Source organism: Glandiceps talaboti, chromosome 3 (genome assembly GCF_964340395.1).
Source record: "Glandiceps talaboti chromosome 3, keGlaTala1.1, whole genome shotgun sequence".
NCBI classification, from domain to species: Eukaryota; Metazoa; Hemichordata; class Enteropneusta; family Spengelidae; genus Glandiceps; species Glandiceps talaboti.
In genome coordinates, this window is record NC_135551.1 from 27,243,757 (window position 1) to 27,263,095 (window position 19,339).

At 35.2% G+C, this 19,339-nt stretch overlaps 1 protein-coding gene across 1 annotated transcript; it reads left to right on the forward strand.

Annotated features, from left to right (window-relative positions):
* The first annotated feature begins 4,549 nt into the window (after positions 1–4,549).
* Positions 4,550–15,650, forward strand: LOC144453997 (membrane-bound transcription factor site-2 protease-like). The gene is made up of 9 exons (XM_078145385.1): positions 4,550–4,730; positions 5,656–5,925; positions 6,896–6,999; positions 7,919–8,165; positions 8,707–8,887; positions 9,551–9,645; positions 10,170–10,362; positions 10,995–11,070; positions 12,008–15,650. The coding sequence occupies exons 1-9, from the start codon at positions 4,656–4,658 to the stop codon at positions 12,225–12,227; spliced, it is 1,461 nt and encodes a 486-aa protein (XP_078001511.1). The 5' UTR covers positions 4,550–4,655; the 3' UTR covers positions 12,228–15,650.
* Positions 15,651–19,339: the final 3,689 nt, after the last annotated feature.

Here is a 19,339-nt window from a genome sequence, read left to right on the forward strand (position 1 = left end):
TGGGTCGGCACACTTGATATTGGATGGTACAATGTACACTCTTCTGTCATTTTTCATCCAATCTAGAAATGTCTTCATTTTACACTTTGAGCAATCAAAAATATTGCTCTCAATTCTCAAAGTTGTCAAATTGTGTAAGATTTTTAATGATTCTGCATTAACATAACTGATTTTCGTGTCCACGAGGGTCAGCTTTTCCAAATGAGAAAATTTGGCCAACAAATCAAACATGAATTTATTTGCCAGGTCGCGTACACTAATGAAAGATAACTCTTTTACATTTGGGAATAAATTTATGAATGTGAAAACATCTGTTGTATTTTTGAATCTGACATTTGTAAGTGTTAAAGACATCAAAGATGGAAGGGTTTTGACTGGAACAGTTTTAATACATTTGTTCTCGATATGAAGGGTTTGCAATGTAGACATATTGTCAAAAAATCCTCCAAATTCTATACATTTTTCGTCTTTTGCAACGTCATCCTTCAACCGACTATCAAGGTATAATTGTTTAAGTGACGGTATGTCGAAATGTAATGTGGTAGAAGAATAAGCAGTTGTCATTAATGTCTTGAGATTCTGAAGTTTTTTCATATCACACCTTCTCGGAGAAACAATGGAGTTTTCATCAACATTTTTTATATTAAGTGACTCCAGAGAAATCAGTTTTGAGAACATTTCGTAATCAACCATTATCAGATCATTATGGGATAAATCTAATCTTTTCAGTTTCGACAATGGAGCGAAAGACTCCATCTCGATGGTGGTTATTTTGTTGTGGGACATATCCAACTCTATCAGAGATGTCAAATTAAGGAATGAAAAATAAGAAATGTCACCTTTCAAGTTATTGTTATCCAGGTACAAGTATTCTAAAGTGTTGAAATCATGTAAGTTCAAGTCCAGCATATTGTCCATTTTGTATCGTCTTGGGAAGTCACTCTTCCGTATTACCAATGTTCTCAGTGACGTCAGATCACTGAAAACGCCGTATGCAAGGTTATCACTGAAATCACTTTTTATGAATCTCAAAGTTTTCAAATTTTTTAGTCCTTTAAACATTCCTTTTTGAAGCCTGATGTTGAAACTTGATGATAATTCCAAAGTTTTTAAATAGGGCAGCCATTGGAAAACTCCAGCAGACGTGGCGCGAACGTCATCTAGCAAAAGATCTTCAATGTAGATATTTTCTAAAAGCAGTTCTTGTAACTGTGATGTTCTCAAACATTCAAAAGTAGAACTAATGATCGTTAATTCTTTTGTTGCATGACCCAAACGCAGACTTTTCATTCCGGAATGTTGAACATCACACAGTAACTTCTCAACACATTCACCAGTGATCGTATTATCACTTAGATCTAACGTTGCCATCTTAACCACATTAAATGCACCAGCAATTGGACATTTTAAATTGTTCCCAGATAAAATCAGCTCCTGTAGTGGGAAGTCCCCAAATATCATATTCTGTAGATTTGAATCATTGAAGTTGCTGCCTGTGAGAGAAAATTTCGTGAGTCTTGGAAAATCTTGCAATTCAGTGCCACCACAATAACTGTCACATTCAATGTTATTAAATATCACCATTTCAATATTTCTTAACGGTTTCAGCGGTTGATTTGGAAAACAGTCCAGCTTATTGCTAGACAAATCTAATTTTCTTAGTTTCTTTACGTCTTGAAAGGTGTCATCTGCTAGTTCAGTTATCTTATTCCGTGAGACATCTAAAACTTTCAAATTCGTCAGGCCATGAAGGGATGACGACGACAGCATAACAACCATATTCTTACTCAAGACCAACATTTGCAACTTTCTCAGGGAGGTGAACAAATGATTCATAATGTTTGTTAGATTGTTGACAGACAAGTCCAGCGTTTCAAGTTGCTTTAGATCACCGAAAGCATCTGCTTCAATTAATGATATTCGATTGTATGACATGTTCAATACTTGCATTTGATGAAGCCCTCGCAGAGAGTTCTTGCTGACCATTTCGATTTTATTATTGGCAAGACCAAGAAACTGCAATTTTCTAAGGCCTGCCAATCTACCCGGTGGTACAGATCTGATTGTGTTATACTCGAAGTCAAGATAGGTTGCAAAGGATGGTAGATTCTCAGAAACACGATGCAATTCTCTCCGACTACAGTCAACATAGGATTGGTTGTACACGTTACATAGTGCATCCGAGATGACCACGGGAATATCAATAATCAGCAGAAGTAAGATTCCTAGCTGGACTACTCTGTATGTACATCTGATCCACATCTTTGTTACGTCGACTATGCAGCACAAAAACAAATACTACAGCTAGCTCTTCAAGAAAAAAATCTCAGATGCTGTATTCCTACTGTACATATATTTGACAGACACAGTCCATCAACAAGGAATATTGTATCAAGAGACAACAAACTTCAACAGAATGATACTGTTAGACCAGCAACTCCTTTTTATACGAATTTATGATATATGTTTTCCACCTTGTCACCTGACCTGTGCGTCACAATAGGATACAAAGAAACATATCCTTTTAGGTAGATACAGTTAACTCTTGAGATAATTAATATTACAATAGTTAAAGGTACCTACAAATAATGACGTCATCGGTGAAACTACAGTATAACGACAGTGTTGGTATCCGTTCTTGGTTGGTTTCAAATCATGTGATCGAATATGGACCTTCTACATATTTTAAATCCCTGTTGTTGTTATCCACTACTAACTTCAGCAGCAAGGAGCTCTCACACGCTGCACAAACTTTATAACTTTTCATGGTCAACACCGGTAGAGGATTGCTAATCCTGTACATGTCAAACAATGTGTCAATATGTTGACAGTTAGATTTAAAGAGTATAAATATGATATATGTTGAACATAAAAGTATGTGACAAAATGTAGTCAAAAACATAAAATCATCGCATATGCTAAAATTTTAAGTGTGTTATATTCCATGCTAAAACTATTACATGTAGTATGACATGCTGACGTAATCTAGTATCAGTGGATATCATATCTCTAATACATAGACTTCCATGAGTGTACCGTGATTGGGGGTGGGGGTGGGGGACATCCAGTGTTGACACTATCTTGATTACAGTGATTATAGCATTTAAACAATGTATCACTGTCACCCACAAAACCACATTATTTCTGTTTATCATAGTTTGCCGATTTGTTTAATATATTTGACTTGTCATTTCCTATTTTTGGCTCACGATCTGTACCCCGGTTCATATTTGTCATGATTAAAGAATGTACAAACTCGACTTCTTATTGACAAGCAAGCTTCCTGTTTCATCATAAACTTATAGTTTTACTTCTCTGTTTTGTAAACTAAACACATTATTTTTAGTACCACACTGTTATGTTCCCCCTTTCACTCCTGTGAGATATACTCATCTCCTCATACCACAACTATAACAAATGATTTACTGCATGGTTGTCAGCAGCTATTTGACTGACATGTTCTGATATTATGATAAAATGGTGGCAGTGGTGGGATGTCACGGTTGCAGCAGTGGGATGTGGAACCTGTGGCAGCGATGGGATGCCAAAATCGCAATATAATGTAAAAGCGTTTCTATTTTTCAATAATTAAAAAAATATTATTCAAAAGCACTCCATAAACAATCATTATGGTAAAAAATGAAATAAACAAGCCTTATGGTAAAAAATCAAGACTGATTAAAAAATAATGACAACATTTTAGAAAATGACTACAGGGAGTATAACACAGTCGATACAGTGTATAACTCTTGAAACGGTATGTTTTAATGTAAGATCTCACGATTTAACAATTCCGACGTCATCGATCACCTTCAGTTCCTTTGGGATAGAGTTCCAAAGTCTCGGTCCAGATATGACGACAGTTCTGTCATCAAGTTTGTTGAATGACCGTGGTACTATAAAATTGGAACTACAGTTATTTTATAAATTGTAATAAGTAGTACAGTTAACAAATAGTAGCGACGGAACAAAAACGTTCAAGAAAAATAGAAGAAAAAAAAACCCCGACTCAATATCAAAACTATCATTGCCGCGAACCCCCCCCCTGAAATCTGAGCGCTCCCTACCCTGCTCCCTACTATATGTGGTAATGGTATACGTCACAAGGAGTCCTTGTGTCTGTGCCCCGATGAACTAATCTCCCCTTCTCAAAAATATTTGTCTTTAGTCTCTAGCCCCTATTCCACAAAATGTAACATACACGTGTTTGTGGGGGTCTCATTCCAACACGTGTGTTGACCGATAAGAAATCATAACATTGTACTACGATATGTGTCTGGAGAAGTTAAATGTGCAACAAACGAAACTACTCTGCGGATTAATACAATATTTATTCGCACTAAAAATGGAGGGAATCCGCTAATAGAATACATAGTCTTCGGATAAAATCGTATAAAATGACAATTATGAAGATAAGAAATTATTGTTACGCCACAATATTGATATCAAAGGTGAAAAAATAACATAAAATTTTAGCACTATATTTTGTTTACGCGTTGTCGTACATTGTTTATACCATCTGCTATTTGGTTTCTCGTGTGAACGGATGTATGGATGAATCACGTTAGACGTCTTGTGTAGAAATTACTGTACTAACTTAACCTCAGTTGAATATTCACCATAATAATAATGGTTTTCACTTAGCAGGCAATATAATGATGCAGACTACATGGGTAGCGTTGTTGCTGGGATTTTGGTCTGCCCTCTATCTCCTGGACATTTTCCTTCGGGTGAGGAATTGCATCATTTCGTCTGTTTTGGAGATCAATGTTTATACATGTAAATGACTCATACATTATGTCATGGGACAAGCTTGAAAGGGAGAAAGTTTTCTGTAGATGATCGGTTGTATTTAGAATGTGTTCAACCAATCTCAATTGCATTGTTTGAAATGTCATCCAGTACATTGGGAAATCTCAAGCTTTTAATATGTTGAAATGTTTATTCAGGCTACAGTACAGGCTATCAATGGTAGAGGGACTGTATTTGGGCGTTGATTCTGACCATACAGTCCCTGTCCAATGAAACACCGTGTATGTCAGTTCAAGCTTTGTGAAATCTTAAAACGTTTGTAAAATTTGAGGTGTAAAGATCACATTATCTCTTCCTCGTTCATATTATTATCTCAAGTTCAAGCACTTGCAAAACGCTAGAACCCCCTACTCAGTTCCCCCTCCACGATCCCCTCTCAACACCACCACATTTATTGTCCTAACTACCTAAATCTAAAAGTTAGTGATTTTCAATATTTAAATTTTTTTCAATAATTTTTTTAATAAAAGTAGTGAAACTGAACCCCCACCCCACCCCACCCCAGCATAATTGCTCAGCCGTTATCTATTCCACTTGTCTTGAGATTGTCCATTGACAAACAAGATAAAGTATTCATATACATTTGTTATTTTTAGGAGTAACATTTGTTATGCTGCAGCTTGCCTCCTGGAAAATATCTGTCAATCTTTATTTTTATATCACATGGTACATAGTGCAATTGACGGACCAGTGGAATATTCAGTTTCACATACTGCAGCTTTTTATACATATGGTCACTAGATTAATCCTCTTTCTGAGGGGTATTTAATTGAATTATACACACGAAAACCTACAAGTTGAGAAAAACAGGATAATTTTTTTTTGTATGTGTATCTTCCTCAGTCTTATAGAAAATGTGCCAGACGCTACTTGGACTTTGAGGAGAGTTATGGTGTTACAGTTGGGATAGGACAAGTGCGATGGTACTCGACATGTTTGAATCGTGCATTTATAAAGATTGGCCAAAGTAATCAGGTTCTACTACAAGGATGGTTTACACTGGGTATATGGTTTGGTTTAGTTGCCATGGTTTCCTCCATTGCTGTCCTCATTTACATGTTAGCAAAAACATTCTTACAAGAATCACCTGCTCAGCAAGTGTTAACACCTGTCGTAAGTATAACTATATCAGATTGTTTGACAGCACTGATACATTTTGTATGTATAACTATATCAGATTGTTTGACAGCACTGATACATTTTGTAAGTATAACTATATCAGATTGTTTGACAGCACTGATACATTTTGTAAGTATAACTATATCAGATTGTTTGACAGCACTGATACATTTTGTAAGTATAACTATATCAGATTGTTTGACAGCACTGATACATTTTGTAAGTATAACTATATCAGATTGTTTGACAGCACTGATACATTTTGTAAGTATAACTATATCAGATTGTTTGACAGCACTGATACATTTTGTAAGTATAACTATATCAGATTGTTTGACAGCACTGATACATTTTGTAAGTATAACTATATCAGATTGTTTGACAGCACTGATACATTTTGTAAGTATAACTATATCAGATTGTTTGACAGCACTGATACATTTTGTAAGATAGTGGCAACCTGGTAAAATACAACTATATAGTTTTGTTGTCCTTGTAAGTTTTATAAACTGTTATTTATAGCCTATAATATACTAGGAATTTCCACTGTCTAATGGATTCTAATTTATAATATCTATCCTACAGTGATGAAGACTGACTGTTTACAGTCAAGAGCTCTCAGCTTATCAAATTCTATTGTGTCTGTTTGTTAAATGATTCAGTTGTTTTCAGCAGAATGGCTGCTATATCTAGGATATAAGATAGTGTTATGATGTTCAGGCTGATAGGGTGATATGACAAATCTGATTTTACAGACTAGGCTATACCATGCTATAACGGTCCTTGAGAGAATGCTGTATTCCGATTGGCTGTATTGTTTGTTTGTAATTGCATTTCAAACTGAAAGCATTTCAAACTGTTTTCAAGTTTAAAAACATTTTTTGTCAAATTTTTTTTTTCAACATCACAAATAATGTAATGTATATCAACTGATTTATTTTTTATGACCATGTTTGTTTTTCAGATGCCAGGAGTGAATTTACCAATGAGTCAGATGTTTTATTATTTTCTTACCTTGGTTGTTTGTGGTGTACTTCATGAGTTTGGTCATGCTATAGCTGCTGTAAGGTAGGTTGACTAGAATGGTTCTGAACCTACACCAAACCTGTCAGTTGAATAGTAGTTTACTGAGTATAAAGATTGGTATTGAATGACAAAAAGTCATATTACCTGTAAATGTTGTTTTGCCAACTGTGGTTGAGAGGCTTTTGCAAATTGTGTTTTTGCTTTATAATGTCACACATTGTGTAAGTTATGTAAATGTGGCATAGTTGGTGCATGTATACCACTCCCCTATTCATGTTTTTGATGTAGATGATGGGTTTATGTGGATGTACTGTACTGTACTCTATCAGTAATTCATGTGTTTATCACCTTCTTGATGCATATTGTAATATGACAGAACCCCATGACATGCGAGTGCAAGCATAACATACTTGGAGTATTTGAACAAGTGCTTGCAGTGCTCTCTGCAGCCATACTATCATGAGTGCAGCAAGTGAAAGTGCAGTAGAAAACTGTAGCAAGTGAAAGTGCAGTAGAAAACACTGCAAGCATGAGTGCAAATACCCAGAGCACCTACACTGGAACTTAGGTGGAATGGGGTTCTCTTACTACATGTATTACTTATGTTTATCTGAAAAAGCAAATTTCCATAAAAATGACACTGTATGGTCATGCGCTTTCAAATACAACAAACATTTGTGCTTATCATTTGCATGCAGGTATATAATGTTTCCAGTATTGCACTGCAGTGCAAACATCACTAGTATGCACATGCACCAAGTAATCACTGGTATGGATGTAATGGTACATAACATGTTATGCTTATAAATATTAACTGAAAAATAAGAAAAAAAATTATTCTTTATAAGCCAATGAAAATATCTGGAGTCATTAAGTACAAAGACGACAATGTGATCCATCTTCTTCTTAAAGGAAGAGGTTGCTGACATAGTTGACAGCGTGATTTATTTTGTTATTTCAGGGAGCAAGTACGTGTCAATGGTTTTGGTGTGTTTCTATTCTTGATATATCCAGGAGCCTATGTAGATCTCTACACTGATCATTTACATGCAATATCACCTCTAAGACAACTAAGGATTTACTGTGCTGGAGTCTGGCATAATTTTATCATTGTTATTGTTGGTATATTTATACTGACCTATTTACCAATCATATTACTGCCATTTTACACAACTGGATATGGTGCAATAGTTACACGTGTCACAGAGGTATGTGTACAACCTTACATATTTGTTATGAAAGTATCAATTGTTCAGTCTTTTTAGCCTCAAAAGGGGCTATTACTTTGGGTTTCATTCATGCGTTAATCTGTCCATCCATTTATGCATGCATGCATTCTCATATCTCTGGCATGCACCAACCAGGTATGATTACCGTAGAGACAGAATTTTGACTTTAACCTTCATTTTCAAGGTCAAACATAAATTTGTACAATAAACTTTACCATACAACAAACCAGTTTGGGGACTGCGTCTTCTATGAAGGCTTGTTCTATTTGTCTGACTCTCTCGCTCTGTCTCCCTCTATCTGTGTGTGTATATCTTTGGCAGTCACTGTCTGTCTTTCTTGGTGTCTCTGGGTCTGTGCCACTCTGTCTCTCCATGTCTGTCAATCTCTCTCCATCTCTCTCATACACATTAGTTAATGCATCAAATTCATATAAACAAAAAGTGTATTTATAATTTTTTTGTCATAAACATATGAAAAAACTAACATTCAGGTCTTTCCATCCATTTTTCATATTAATAGAATTCCCCTGTGTATGGAGATAGAGGATTAAGCCGTGGATTCAAGCTGTTAAATATGAATGGATGCAGTATAAATTACATAGAAGACTGGGCTACATGTATTCAAGATGTTATTCATCAACCAACCAAGGGATATTGTATGTCTGCAGACGAGATCCAAAACTTAAATACAGCTAAGTCAGGTAATACAGCTAAGTCAGGTAATACAGCTAAGTCAGGTAATACAGCTAAGTCAGGTAATACAGCTAAATCAGATAATACAGCTAAATCAGGTAATACAGCTAAGTCACGTAATACAGCTAAGTCAGGTAATACAGCTAAATCAGGTAATACAGCTAAGTCAGTTAATACAGCTAAATCAGGTAATGCAGCTAAGTCACGTAATACAGCTAAGTCAGGTAATACAGCTAAATCTGGTAATACAGCTAAATCAGGTAATACAGCTAAGTCAGGTAATACAGCTAAGTCAGGTAATACAGCTAAGTCAGGTAATACAGCTAAATCAGGTAATACAGCTAAGTCAGGTAATACAGCTAAATCAGGTAATACAGCTAAATCAGGTAATGCAAAAAATTCATGTAGTACAGCAGAGTTGGGCCAAAAATTCAACTATTATAATTTGTTGACAAATAATTTATACTGTATATTTATACTATTTACACATGGGCATCAAGACAGAGTATACAATGCCATCAATGACAATTGATTCAGCTAATTAGAAAGAATACTGTTTCCATTGATGGTTTGGTAATTTTTCAGCTGGCAAACTTTATAAAAAAAATATTTTTAAAATTATGCTGTACTACTTGAGCTTCAAATAATATTTATCTCCATATCTCTTTTAGTCATCAAAGCACCTGATGGGTCAATGCAGTGCTGTTCAAATACGTCATTGTCTGATTTGTGTTTTATTTACTCCAGTAAAGAACTGACTGATAAGGTAAGATTTGTGTTTTATTTACTCCAGTAAAGAATTAACTGAAAAGGTAAAGTTAGTGTTTTATTTACTCTAGTAAAGAACTGACTGGATAGGTAAGGTTTGTGTTTTATTTACTCCAGTAAAGAACTGACTGAAAAGGTATGATTTGTGATTTATTTACTCCAGTAAAGAACTGACTGAAAAGGTAGGATTTGTGATTTATTTACTCCAGTAAAGAACTGACTGAAAACATGAGATGTCTCTTTAAAATGTTAAATCCTAATATCTATAATCATTTGAATAGTAAATCAATCAAACAGCTTCATATACTTAATATATAGGAAGCATACATATAATTTTTTTTAATGGTGAAATGATCAGTATAGCACACCATTTTGATGTACATAGTCAAATGCCTTCATATATTTTCAGAAGTGTGGACTCATAGAAGTCAATTCTGGGACTTTGTTTGTATTTTAATGATTGCTACATATGAGATACAAAAGAATTCCTATTTCCTAATAACGCTTTTCTCACAATTACAGAAATATGCTTGCATAGCTGCTCGTCCAGTGACAGACAGACTTTCATGTAAAACATTCAGAGATTGTCTAGTCTTTAGAGATATGAGGTGTCTCTACCCATCCTTACCAAATAATACATATCTAGTCAGAGTTATACATGATAGTGGACCTGCATTGCTGTATGTAGGAGATCCCTATCTTTTGCTTTATACAGGTAAGTCTCAACAAAATCCCTGGTACCTACAGTCAATTCCACACAAAGTTACAATGGCCTTCAAATGTTTTACTGTAGATTATAAGGTTTAAGTGGCCATGTGGATGAAAATTGGGTATTTATTTTGGATTTTGAATTTAGGAAACAATTTATCATGACTTCTTAGTTAAAAAATCAATGTGAAACAACAGTGACCAAGTCTGTGTTTGTAACTCAGAAACTTGCAAAAAATCGATAAATGTGTAAAAATCATTGTTATTGTATGTGCAATAGCAAACCCCTTTTACACATTTTTTTTGCACTGTATTGAGTTACAAACACAGACTTGGTCACTGTTGTTTCACATTGATGTTTCAAGTAAGAAGCCATGATAAAATTGTTTCCTAAATTAAAAGTCCAAAATAAATACCCAATTCTAATCCATATGACCACTTTAACAGTCTGCTTTGTTGATTATAGATCTTCACTGACCATGTCTTTGACTCAATTTTGGTTAATGTAAATTATATGCTGCTGTGAAAACTAATTGGTATTACAAGGGTATAAAAGATCCTTGCAATGATGGAAGCCTTACCATAGAATCAGTTCATATGAATATTTTGTTTAAACCAAAATTGTTCCTTCTTTTTCAGTCAGCATCAGTGGTTATGTACCTAAATATAACTTTCTACCTCTGGATTTACCAAATATGGTCGAAACATTATGCAAGTATCCTTTGATTGGTTGGTGTATTCTGCAGACACCATTTCCTTTACTCAAGAGACATTGTTGTCTAATGAACCATTTTATGAACAAAAGCACAAACATTAAATCTACACCAGCATTATTATTATTTTTTCAATCAGATAACAAACAATATAGTCTGCAAAAATTGTTGAAATACCAATGATTAGACATTGCACGTGTTAATCAAGGGTCAGTTTTATATATAAACAGGTCAGTAACAGTCCAAAAACAGAGTTTAAAACATGATCTTATTTTAGTTTAAAAGACAATGCCTAAAAGCTAATCCCTACAAGAGCGCCCTCAACGTGCCAAAAGAACATTTTTTTATTGTCTATAAGTTGTAACTCTAGAAATTAATCATTATACAGTATGATGTATACAGCTGCACACATATATTTACCCATAGGTGATTCAATACTGTTCAGTGTGTATGATATGAGTAAGTCATTATATCCAACAAAAGCACTTTCAAAAAATAGTCCAGTTGCTGCCAGTGCAACTTTTAATCAGAACAAGAAACTGATAAAATGAGCATTTTTAAAGGAAAGATGCCACTCCTGGAAATAAATATATTGTCATAAACTTTCGGTTCTCAGGAGAGTCATTTCATGATTTTACATCACATGGATTTCTTGTGATTACAAAGAAACATCAAATTGAAACTCTTCATTGTTCTAGCATTGGTCCACTGTTAGCTCATCAACATATGCACATGTATTAGATGAACAATAAATATTCATGACTCCTAAGTACTTATTACCTTCAGATAAGTAGAATACTACAGGTGCTTTTCAGGACACAACAACATGTACCTTAAAAAAATTGTTTCAACTCGGCTTATAGGAGGACTGTGGCCTATTAAAACTCTTCTGACATGTGATTCTTACTATTTGTTATGTTTCCTTAATTCTTTGATCAGATACATGATCTCGTTATCAGGGGCATTGGCTATGTTAAACTCTGTTCCATGCTATGCTTTGGATGGACAATGGATACTCACTGCCTTTATTGAACACATTTTCCAAAAATCTATACGAAAAATTGAAGACAGACATTTTCTCACAAATTGTATTCTACTTGTTGGTACTTTTGTCCTAGTAGCAAATATTTTATTGGCAATGTGGACGTTCTTTAGGTAGCATTGTATGATGGGAGAAGTGAAGTCAGAAGACCAAGAACACGGTGGAAGATACATCTCTATTGTGTGTAGAAACTGATTGGTTCAACATATGATGTTGTCCCATGATGTCGTGGGGCAGTATATACTATGACAGAACCCAATGATGCAAGAGTGATAGTGTGGTTTACCCAGGGTATTTGCACATACCAATTCTATCTAAAAACCTAGTGTCAACTGCTGTATATTGTAGAAAGTGAAATTGTGGTGTTTAACTTCTGATGACTGTACTATTGTAATCATAGTATAACTGAATAGGGAACTTGCAATCCAGACTGAGCATGCTCAGATGCAAAGGACTATGGGATTATCTGTGGTTATTGTAATACCTAATCTGGAGCTACGGATAAAATAAACCTCCCACAAAGATCAGAGTGACTATGAATTGATCATTCGTGGTTATAAACAATGTAACAATATCGTTTACAATGCTTATTGATTAGTATTTATTATCATATTTTCCATGATGCAACATTCAACATGGCGGGTTTGCAAGTTCCCTATTGGTTTGCAGTGGACTTTGCACACACTGCACCAAGTAAATCCCTTGTGCAGAGAGAGAAGTTTGTTGAACGAAATCAAATCATGCCATTACATTATGTTGTCAAGTTAAATTCCAGGGCTGTCCTGTCTGCTCCATCTCAGAATAATTGAAGAATGTGTTTCTTATTCTTTTTTTTTATAAACAAAGTCATTGTTATTGATTGGGCATGACTCTCTTTCCTGAAATCCCCAAAATCTCTTATTCCCCAATTTTATCTATCTACATGTTCTTCATTTATACTATTATTTAGTCCTGTTGAAAACAGGCACTTTGTGTTTATTTTATGTTCGTGTATTTTCCAAACTTTAATGAAATAATTGTCTGATTTCCAGATCTACTGACAGGTTGATTTCTAATTTTAATTTTAAAATACTTTTACATGAAAATCCTAATATATGTATAATGACAGTGTTATCTACATTCAATCCCTATCTTTAGGCATGGTTGGTGTTTGAAAGACTAATACCAAATACAAATCTATATTATCATAATATATAATCTTTGGTGTCCATGGCCCGCTCCAGTCAGAAACTGTTTGCTAACATTTGAATTTGTGTTTTTCGTTAAGGGCATTAATGACAGTAAGTAAGTAGAACTCTACAAGAGTAATATACCAACCCCCACCCCACCCCATCTTTTAGAACACTTTGAACTCTACAAGAGTCCATTGGGTAATGTACCAACCCACACCCCACCCTATCTCTTAGAACCCTATTACAAATATTTAGTTATACGAAATCCATTTGTGCAGTTGACTATAAACAGTGGTAAAATTTATTTTCAGTTACATTTCACATTTGAATATTACCATGTCATGTTTTCTTTAACCAGTCAGATTTCTTGTTGTGTTTCTCCATGATTACTTAATTAATACCAAGGATTATATATTTGATGTAGGGATGGTATAGTATAAATCAATGTCTATGCACAAACTGTGGTGTCTATGAAGACATGTAGAAATACTATTTATTGCATACTGGTCCCGATTTCACAACCAGCAGCAATGCAAATGTGATTGACACCCTGTAAATTCTTTGACTCAGCCAAATTAGGTGTTGTAATGATATCATAAAGCGCTTTCTACTTTATTATTTAAACAAATCAAGGTGATAATTTATAATGATTCAAAAGTGGGGAACATTTTACATACCATTTTTATTACCAAAGTCTTTTTTTTTTAATATTTCATTTTAATTCCATTCCAACCTTAGTCCCGTAATACAGCCTCATATCTGTGCCTGGAAGTTTGCTGAACAGACACCAAGCCCTTGATAGCTCCTTTGGTACTATGTGACTTGTGGTCTGTTGCTTTTAAAGTTAGCAAAATTTCCCTACCAGTGTCTAGCAGCTAGACTATACCAATCCTTGAAGACATCATTATGTAGTGTGCTGTCACATGCCAAGTCTGATGGTGTCAAATGACTGAACAGTGATAGCTTGCTTGTCAAATCTATGTCAACATTTGGAATATCTATATTTTGATATAACACCAGGTGAACATATCAGCTCAGTTTACTTCATTTATCTGGTTTGTTTTGTGTCTAACGTTTTTGTCTTTTGTGTTTTATATTGAATATGTCAGATTATGTAAATGTACCCTTTGTTTATAGTCTGAAAGATTCAGTTGTTGGTCTGCTTCATGTAATGTAACCACTCCCTACCCATATTGATCATTTAAAAAAAAACATTATTTTCAAGTATAAAGTGTCAGTTTGTTGTGCCATGTTATTTTCTAGTTGCCATAAATACATGTTTCCTGTCGTAAAAGAGGCCACGATATTCTGCTGCCTATTATCGTGATCGGCTGAAGTCAGGTCTATCAAGCTGATTTCATTCGTCTTTTGGAATTTTCAGTACCTGCAATAGCTTTTTTACCTCATGTTAGAGGGTCACGTATATGAAGTGCATGGAGCGGAAGTTATGGTGCCGACAAAGAAATTGAATGTTCATTATTTTTATTGTGTGCTTAGGCAGTAATATTTCAGGTACCGAGAATTGTCTATATTTTGATCTGAAAGGAGCCAGAAAGTGACTATCAATCTACGATAAATGATTGTACATTTTAAATACTGCGTCATGTTTTGTTCTTCACTGAAACAATCGTGTCCCATTCTCAATATCTCCATTACCTCTCATTGATGCTGTCCACTTATTAGCCTTGAACCCATCATATCCTGTTCCATACTGTATAACAATGAACTCAATAATTCATGTCATATCTCAAGTTGAGGCATTAATTGTTCATATTTTAATCACATGACACATTTATAATGAATACTATTTATTTATACCCAGAAATATAAATCTATAAGATATAATGTATGAATGATCAATGATTACATGATACCAGGAAAAGGAGATTAGAGGTAGTTGACTAACAACTAATCGAGTCCAACTCCTGCATCGTCATAAACCACAGCCTCTTTTACAGTACTGTCCATTAATGTCATATTCCATGCCACTGAAGAATGACCAAGAACCACTGCATGTTACTTTGCAGTTTCGCGGAAGAACTAATAGCTCTGGTCAGATTTTCAATGATCATACTCAATGTAAATGTATTTTATACAATTTGAACAATCCATTTCATTGCATATCTTCTCTTTGATTTAGGCAATATTGCGAACCATCACTGTCATATTCATTGCCACTGAAGAGTGACCAAGAACCACTGCATGTTTTTTTCGAAATCATAACTAACTAACTAACTAACTAACTGACAATCCTTAACCCTCTGTTGTTAAATCATTAGTATTTGATCATTTGATGACTACGTTTCTGTAACAGTATGTAATAACAACCTAAACAGAGGGTGACATAGGTTAACTGGAGCATTACTCTATTATGTCTACTAAATTTAAGTTTAATTTCTTAAATTTGAGTTCTTACAGAGGTATAGTTGTTAACATGAATGTTGACATTTGAAAACCTTACCAATAACAGAACTTACAGAAAAATCCAACTGAAATAAAATGTTGGCACAAACACAGCTGCAGTCTCATAAAGAAGTAGACATGGCTCGAATATATAGTTTTCCAAAATGTAATCTTGAAATAATTAACTGTCAAAGATTTACTTTAATAGGTCCGAATGGCATAATTGTAGACAACAGATGTAAGGGACGGTTCAAAACTTTGCCGTAAGCTTAGAATCCAGCCGTGTGCTACCCCAAATCCTCACACGGCAGGATTCTTAGCTAAAACTTTGCTGGTTGACATGACGATGTTGCAGCTGTGGAAGTATTGGGGGCGCTGATTTTTGAGTGCGAACCCCAAAATCAATGTGATATATTGCATCATACTACATTGTATGTATTTTAACTGTGAAGGCCGGCCTGTGACGGGTTACGATATAGACGCTAGAATACATATGTAAGTCATGTCTCCGCCCTCACTGGAGGGAGTTGACCGATGTGTGATGGCGCCCTGTCACGGCGTACCTTACACAGACCACTATAAATTATACATCCATGACAGACGAGACTGAGCTTCAAATTTTCTCATGTCCGTGTGGTGTATAGCGTGTATTGGTGTAAAATCACTCTTCGTTGTTATACGTAGACATTGCTATGTATTGTCTTATGAACTGTTGAAATCCAAAACAAAATATAAAAAAAGAATTTTAAAAAAGTATTGTAAATAAAAACAAAGCTACAATTATTGCAGCTACATGCATGGACGCGATAGTGAACTTTTCGGATCCCGGTTTTAGATTCGCCACTCGGCTCCACTAATGTCTGAATAAATATTTATATAATGGTGATCTCTTACGTCACATTGTTTACATGTAGTTCTTCGGTGTCTTTGTGTAACAGCGTCTTTCTTGTCTTTCTTGCACCAACCGTGAATATAGACGTGCAGACCGTCAACGCTTTGCCTTATGTGGTTGGCAACCACGGATCGTCTGACTGCTGACTCACCAGCAGTAGGTATACTGTAATATAAATGTATTCTACTTCATTTTCTTGAGTACACGAGTCTGTCATAAGTACAGAATTAATACAGGGACTATCGCACAATGTCACACTACCTCGTTCGTTTAGGTGGGTGGGTGCATAGGGGCGCGTAATATTTCATAGATTGTTGTTTTTCTGGTCTACAGAGTTCTACAGACAAAATATAACAACCTTTTGACTATATATTCCTACCTGTAGGGTGGGTGGGGGTGTGGCATCATTGCAATATTGCTGAACTTCATTTTCTCACTTCTAACCAAATTTCGAAACTGTCAAGTCAATGATAACAGGTTCTGTATTTACAACTAAGATGTTGATAAGTTGATTTCTAATGTAGTTGTGTTGAGGATTAGCATCGCGTCCCGTACATCGTCTGCAAACAGGACTATATAGGCATGGATATATTATTATATGTTTACGTATAATCATCGCAATGATAGATACATGGACTAGGTGGTGACCAGCCAGTGTGTAGATTGTTGGTGTAAAGGATTACAAGTGTGAAGCCATGAGTGCAATCAGAACCGATTATATAATACACTGTGGGTGGTGACATACATATCGGACTAAAGACTTGACCTTTCAGATTACTCCATAGTCCTGTTCAAGTTGTATCAGAGATAGCTAGAGATATATAGTTATATCTGGCATATAGTCTAGCTGCAAGACCTCAGTTTTTCTTCTGATAGATATGAGGGTGGAACACCCGAGGTCTAGCTAAAGTCATCTCCACATTCAGTGATATAAACCACAGACAATTATATTAATACTTATCTGTGTATAATTATACACAGAATAACAAAAGATAGTCAAAACGGGTTACAATACAAAACTATATAGAAGTATCTGAATCCTAAGAACATAAACATTCTAACCATGTGTGTTAATATGCATATCCTAGAGGTCATGGGTTATTGAACAGATTACCACATGAATGCATACATTGCCCAGCCCACAATATTTAAATTAGCTCAAATGTTTTTGACTTTTCCTAGCCCTATTCGGGCCACAGGGGCGTGTATTATTGCTTAGATTTCCGTTTTCTTAGGAAAATATCATACGAATCTTGCTGCTACAAATGTATCGATCTATAGTACTACGTATACTATCTCTCTTTCCCTATACAGGTAGGAATATATATTCAAAAGGTTGTTATATTTAGTCTGTAGACCTGGAAAACAACAATCTATGCAATATTACACGCCCCTGTGATTCGGGCTATCGCCAAGCAGAATAGCCTGAGGGGGTCTAGCGTATACTAGTACTGCAAAGATAACAACAGGGATTAATGTATGCAAATATGTCTAGAAACAAGACCATGCCCATAGCTACTGCCACATGATCACATATATTCACAACAACAGGGTTGGATAGGCAACTGGATAATCGTTCATCAAATGAATTCCTATAAAATTCTGCTGTTGCTTCCAAACAGATACCTGGCTCTTAGATGACAGAAGTATCCAACAGACATGGAGACAATTTTAGTCAAGAAAGAAGATTCTAAACACAAAAATCAGGAAGATGGGATTATGTGGAATGTAGTAGAGTCACTTCATTGTTCTAAACAAATTGTGGTGAAATATGAAGAACACAAGCAAGAAAGAGAGGAGATAATGATGAAGAAGGAAGATAAAAACAGCCAGGGTCAATATGATGAAGAAGTAAACATAAATGTCAAACATGATTCAACAAAGGTATTTCATCATTCTTTGAAACCTTTCCAAGTCAAGGCTGAAACCAAAGTAAATAGTGTTGCTGTTGCAGAAAATATCTTTTCAAATGACACAGTGAAGAAGGATATGAAAATAAAGATAGAAAATGCTGTGATATCAGGTGACCAAGAAAATGACTCAGAACAAAATTACTGGAAAGTAATAAGTGAAGATGTTCAAAAAGATAGAGTTCACTACCATGTCCAAACTGTGAATACCAAAGCAGATGAACTACTAACCATAGTTGAAGACCAAGACTTTACTAAGGTAACTGGACAACTAACCACAGTGGAAGACCCAGAGTATCACAAGGCAACTAAACAACTAACCACAGTGGAAAGCCCAGACTGTAATACGGTAACTGGACAACTAACCACAGTGGAAGACCCAGAGTATCACAAGGCAACTAAACAACTAACCACAATGGAAAGCTCAGACTGTAATAAGGTAACTGGACAGCTATCAATAAGTGAAGACTCAGACTATAGCATGGCTACAAAAGTGAATGAAACTTTAACTGATGGTTGTAGAAATCCTTTTCCTATTGGGATACAACAAGTTTGCATTACTGGTACTGTGAATCCAGAAGATGACCATTGGTATGATGCTCAGAAATATAACTCAAAAAGTACAGAAACTATCCAACAAAATACATCTAATGAAAAGCATTTTGAATGTAAAGAGTGTGGTAAAGGGTTTAAGTCCAGTAAATATATGAAGCAACACACGAAACTACACGCACCTGAAAGACCATTTGTATGTGTAGAGTGTGGTCAAGGGTTTCAATACCATTGCCATTTAAATGTACACAAGTCAATACACACAACTGAAAGACCATTTTTATGTAAAGAGTGTGGTAA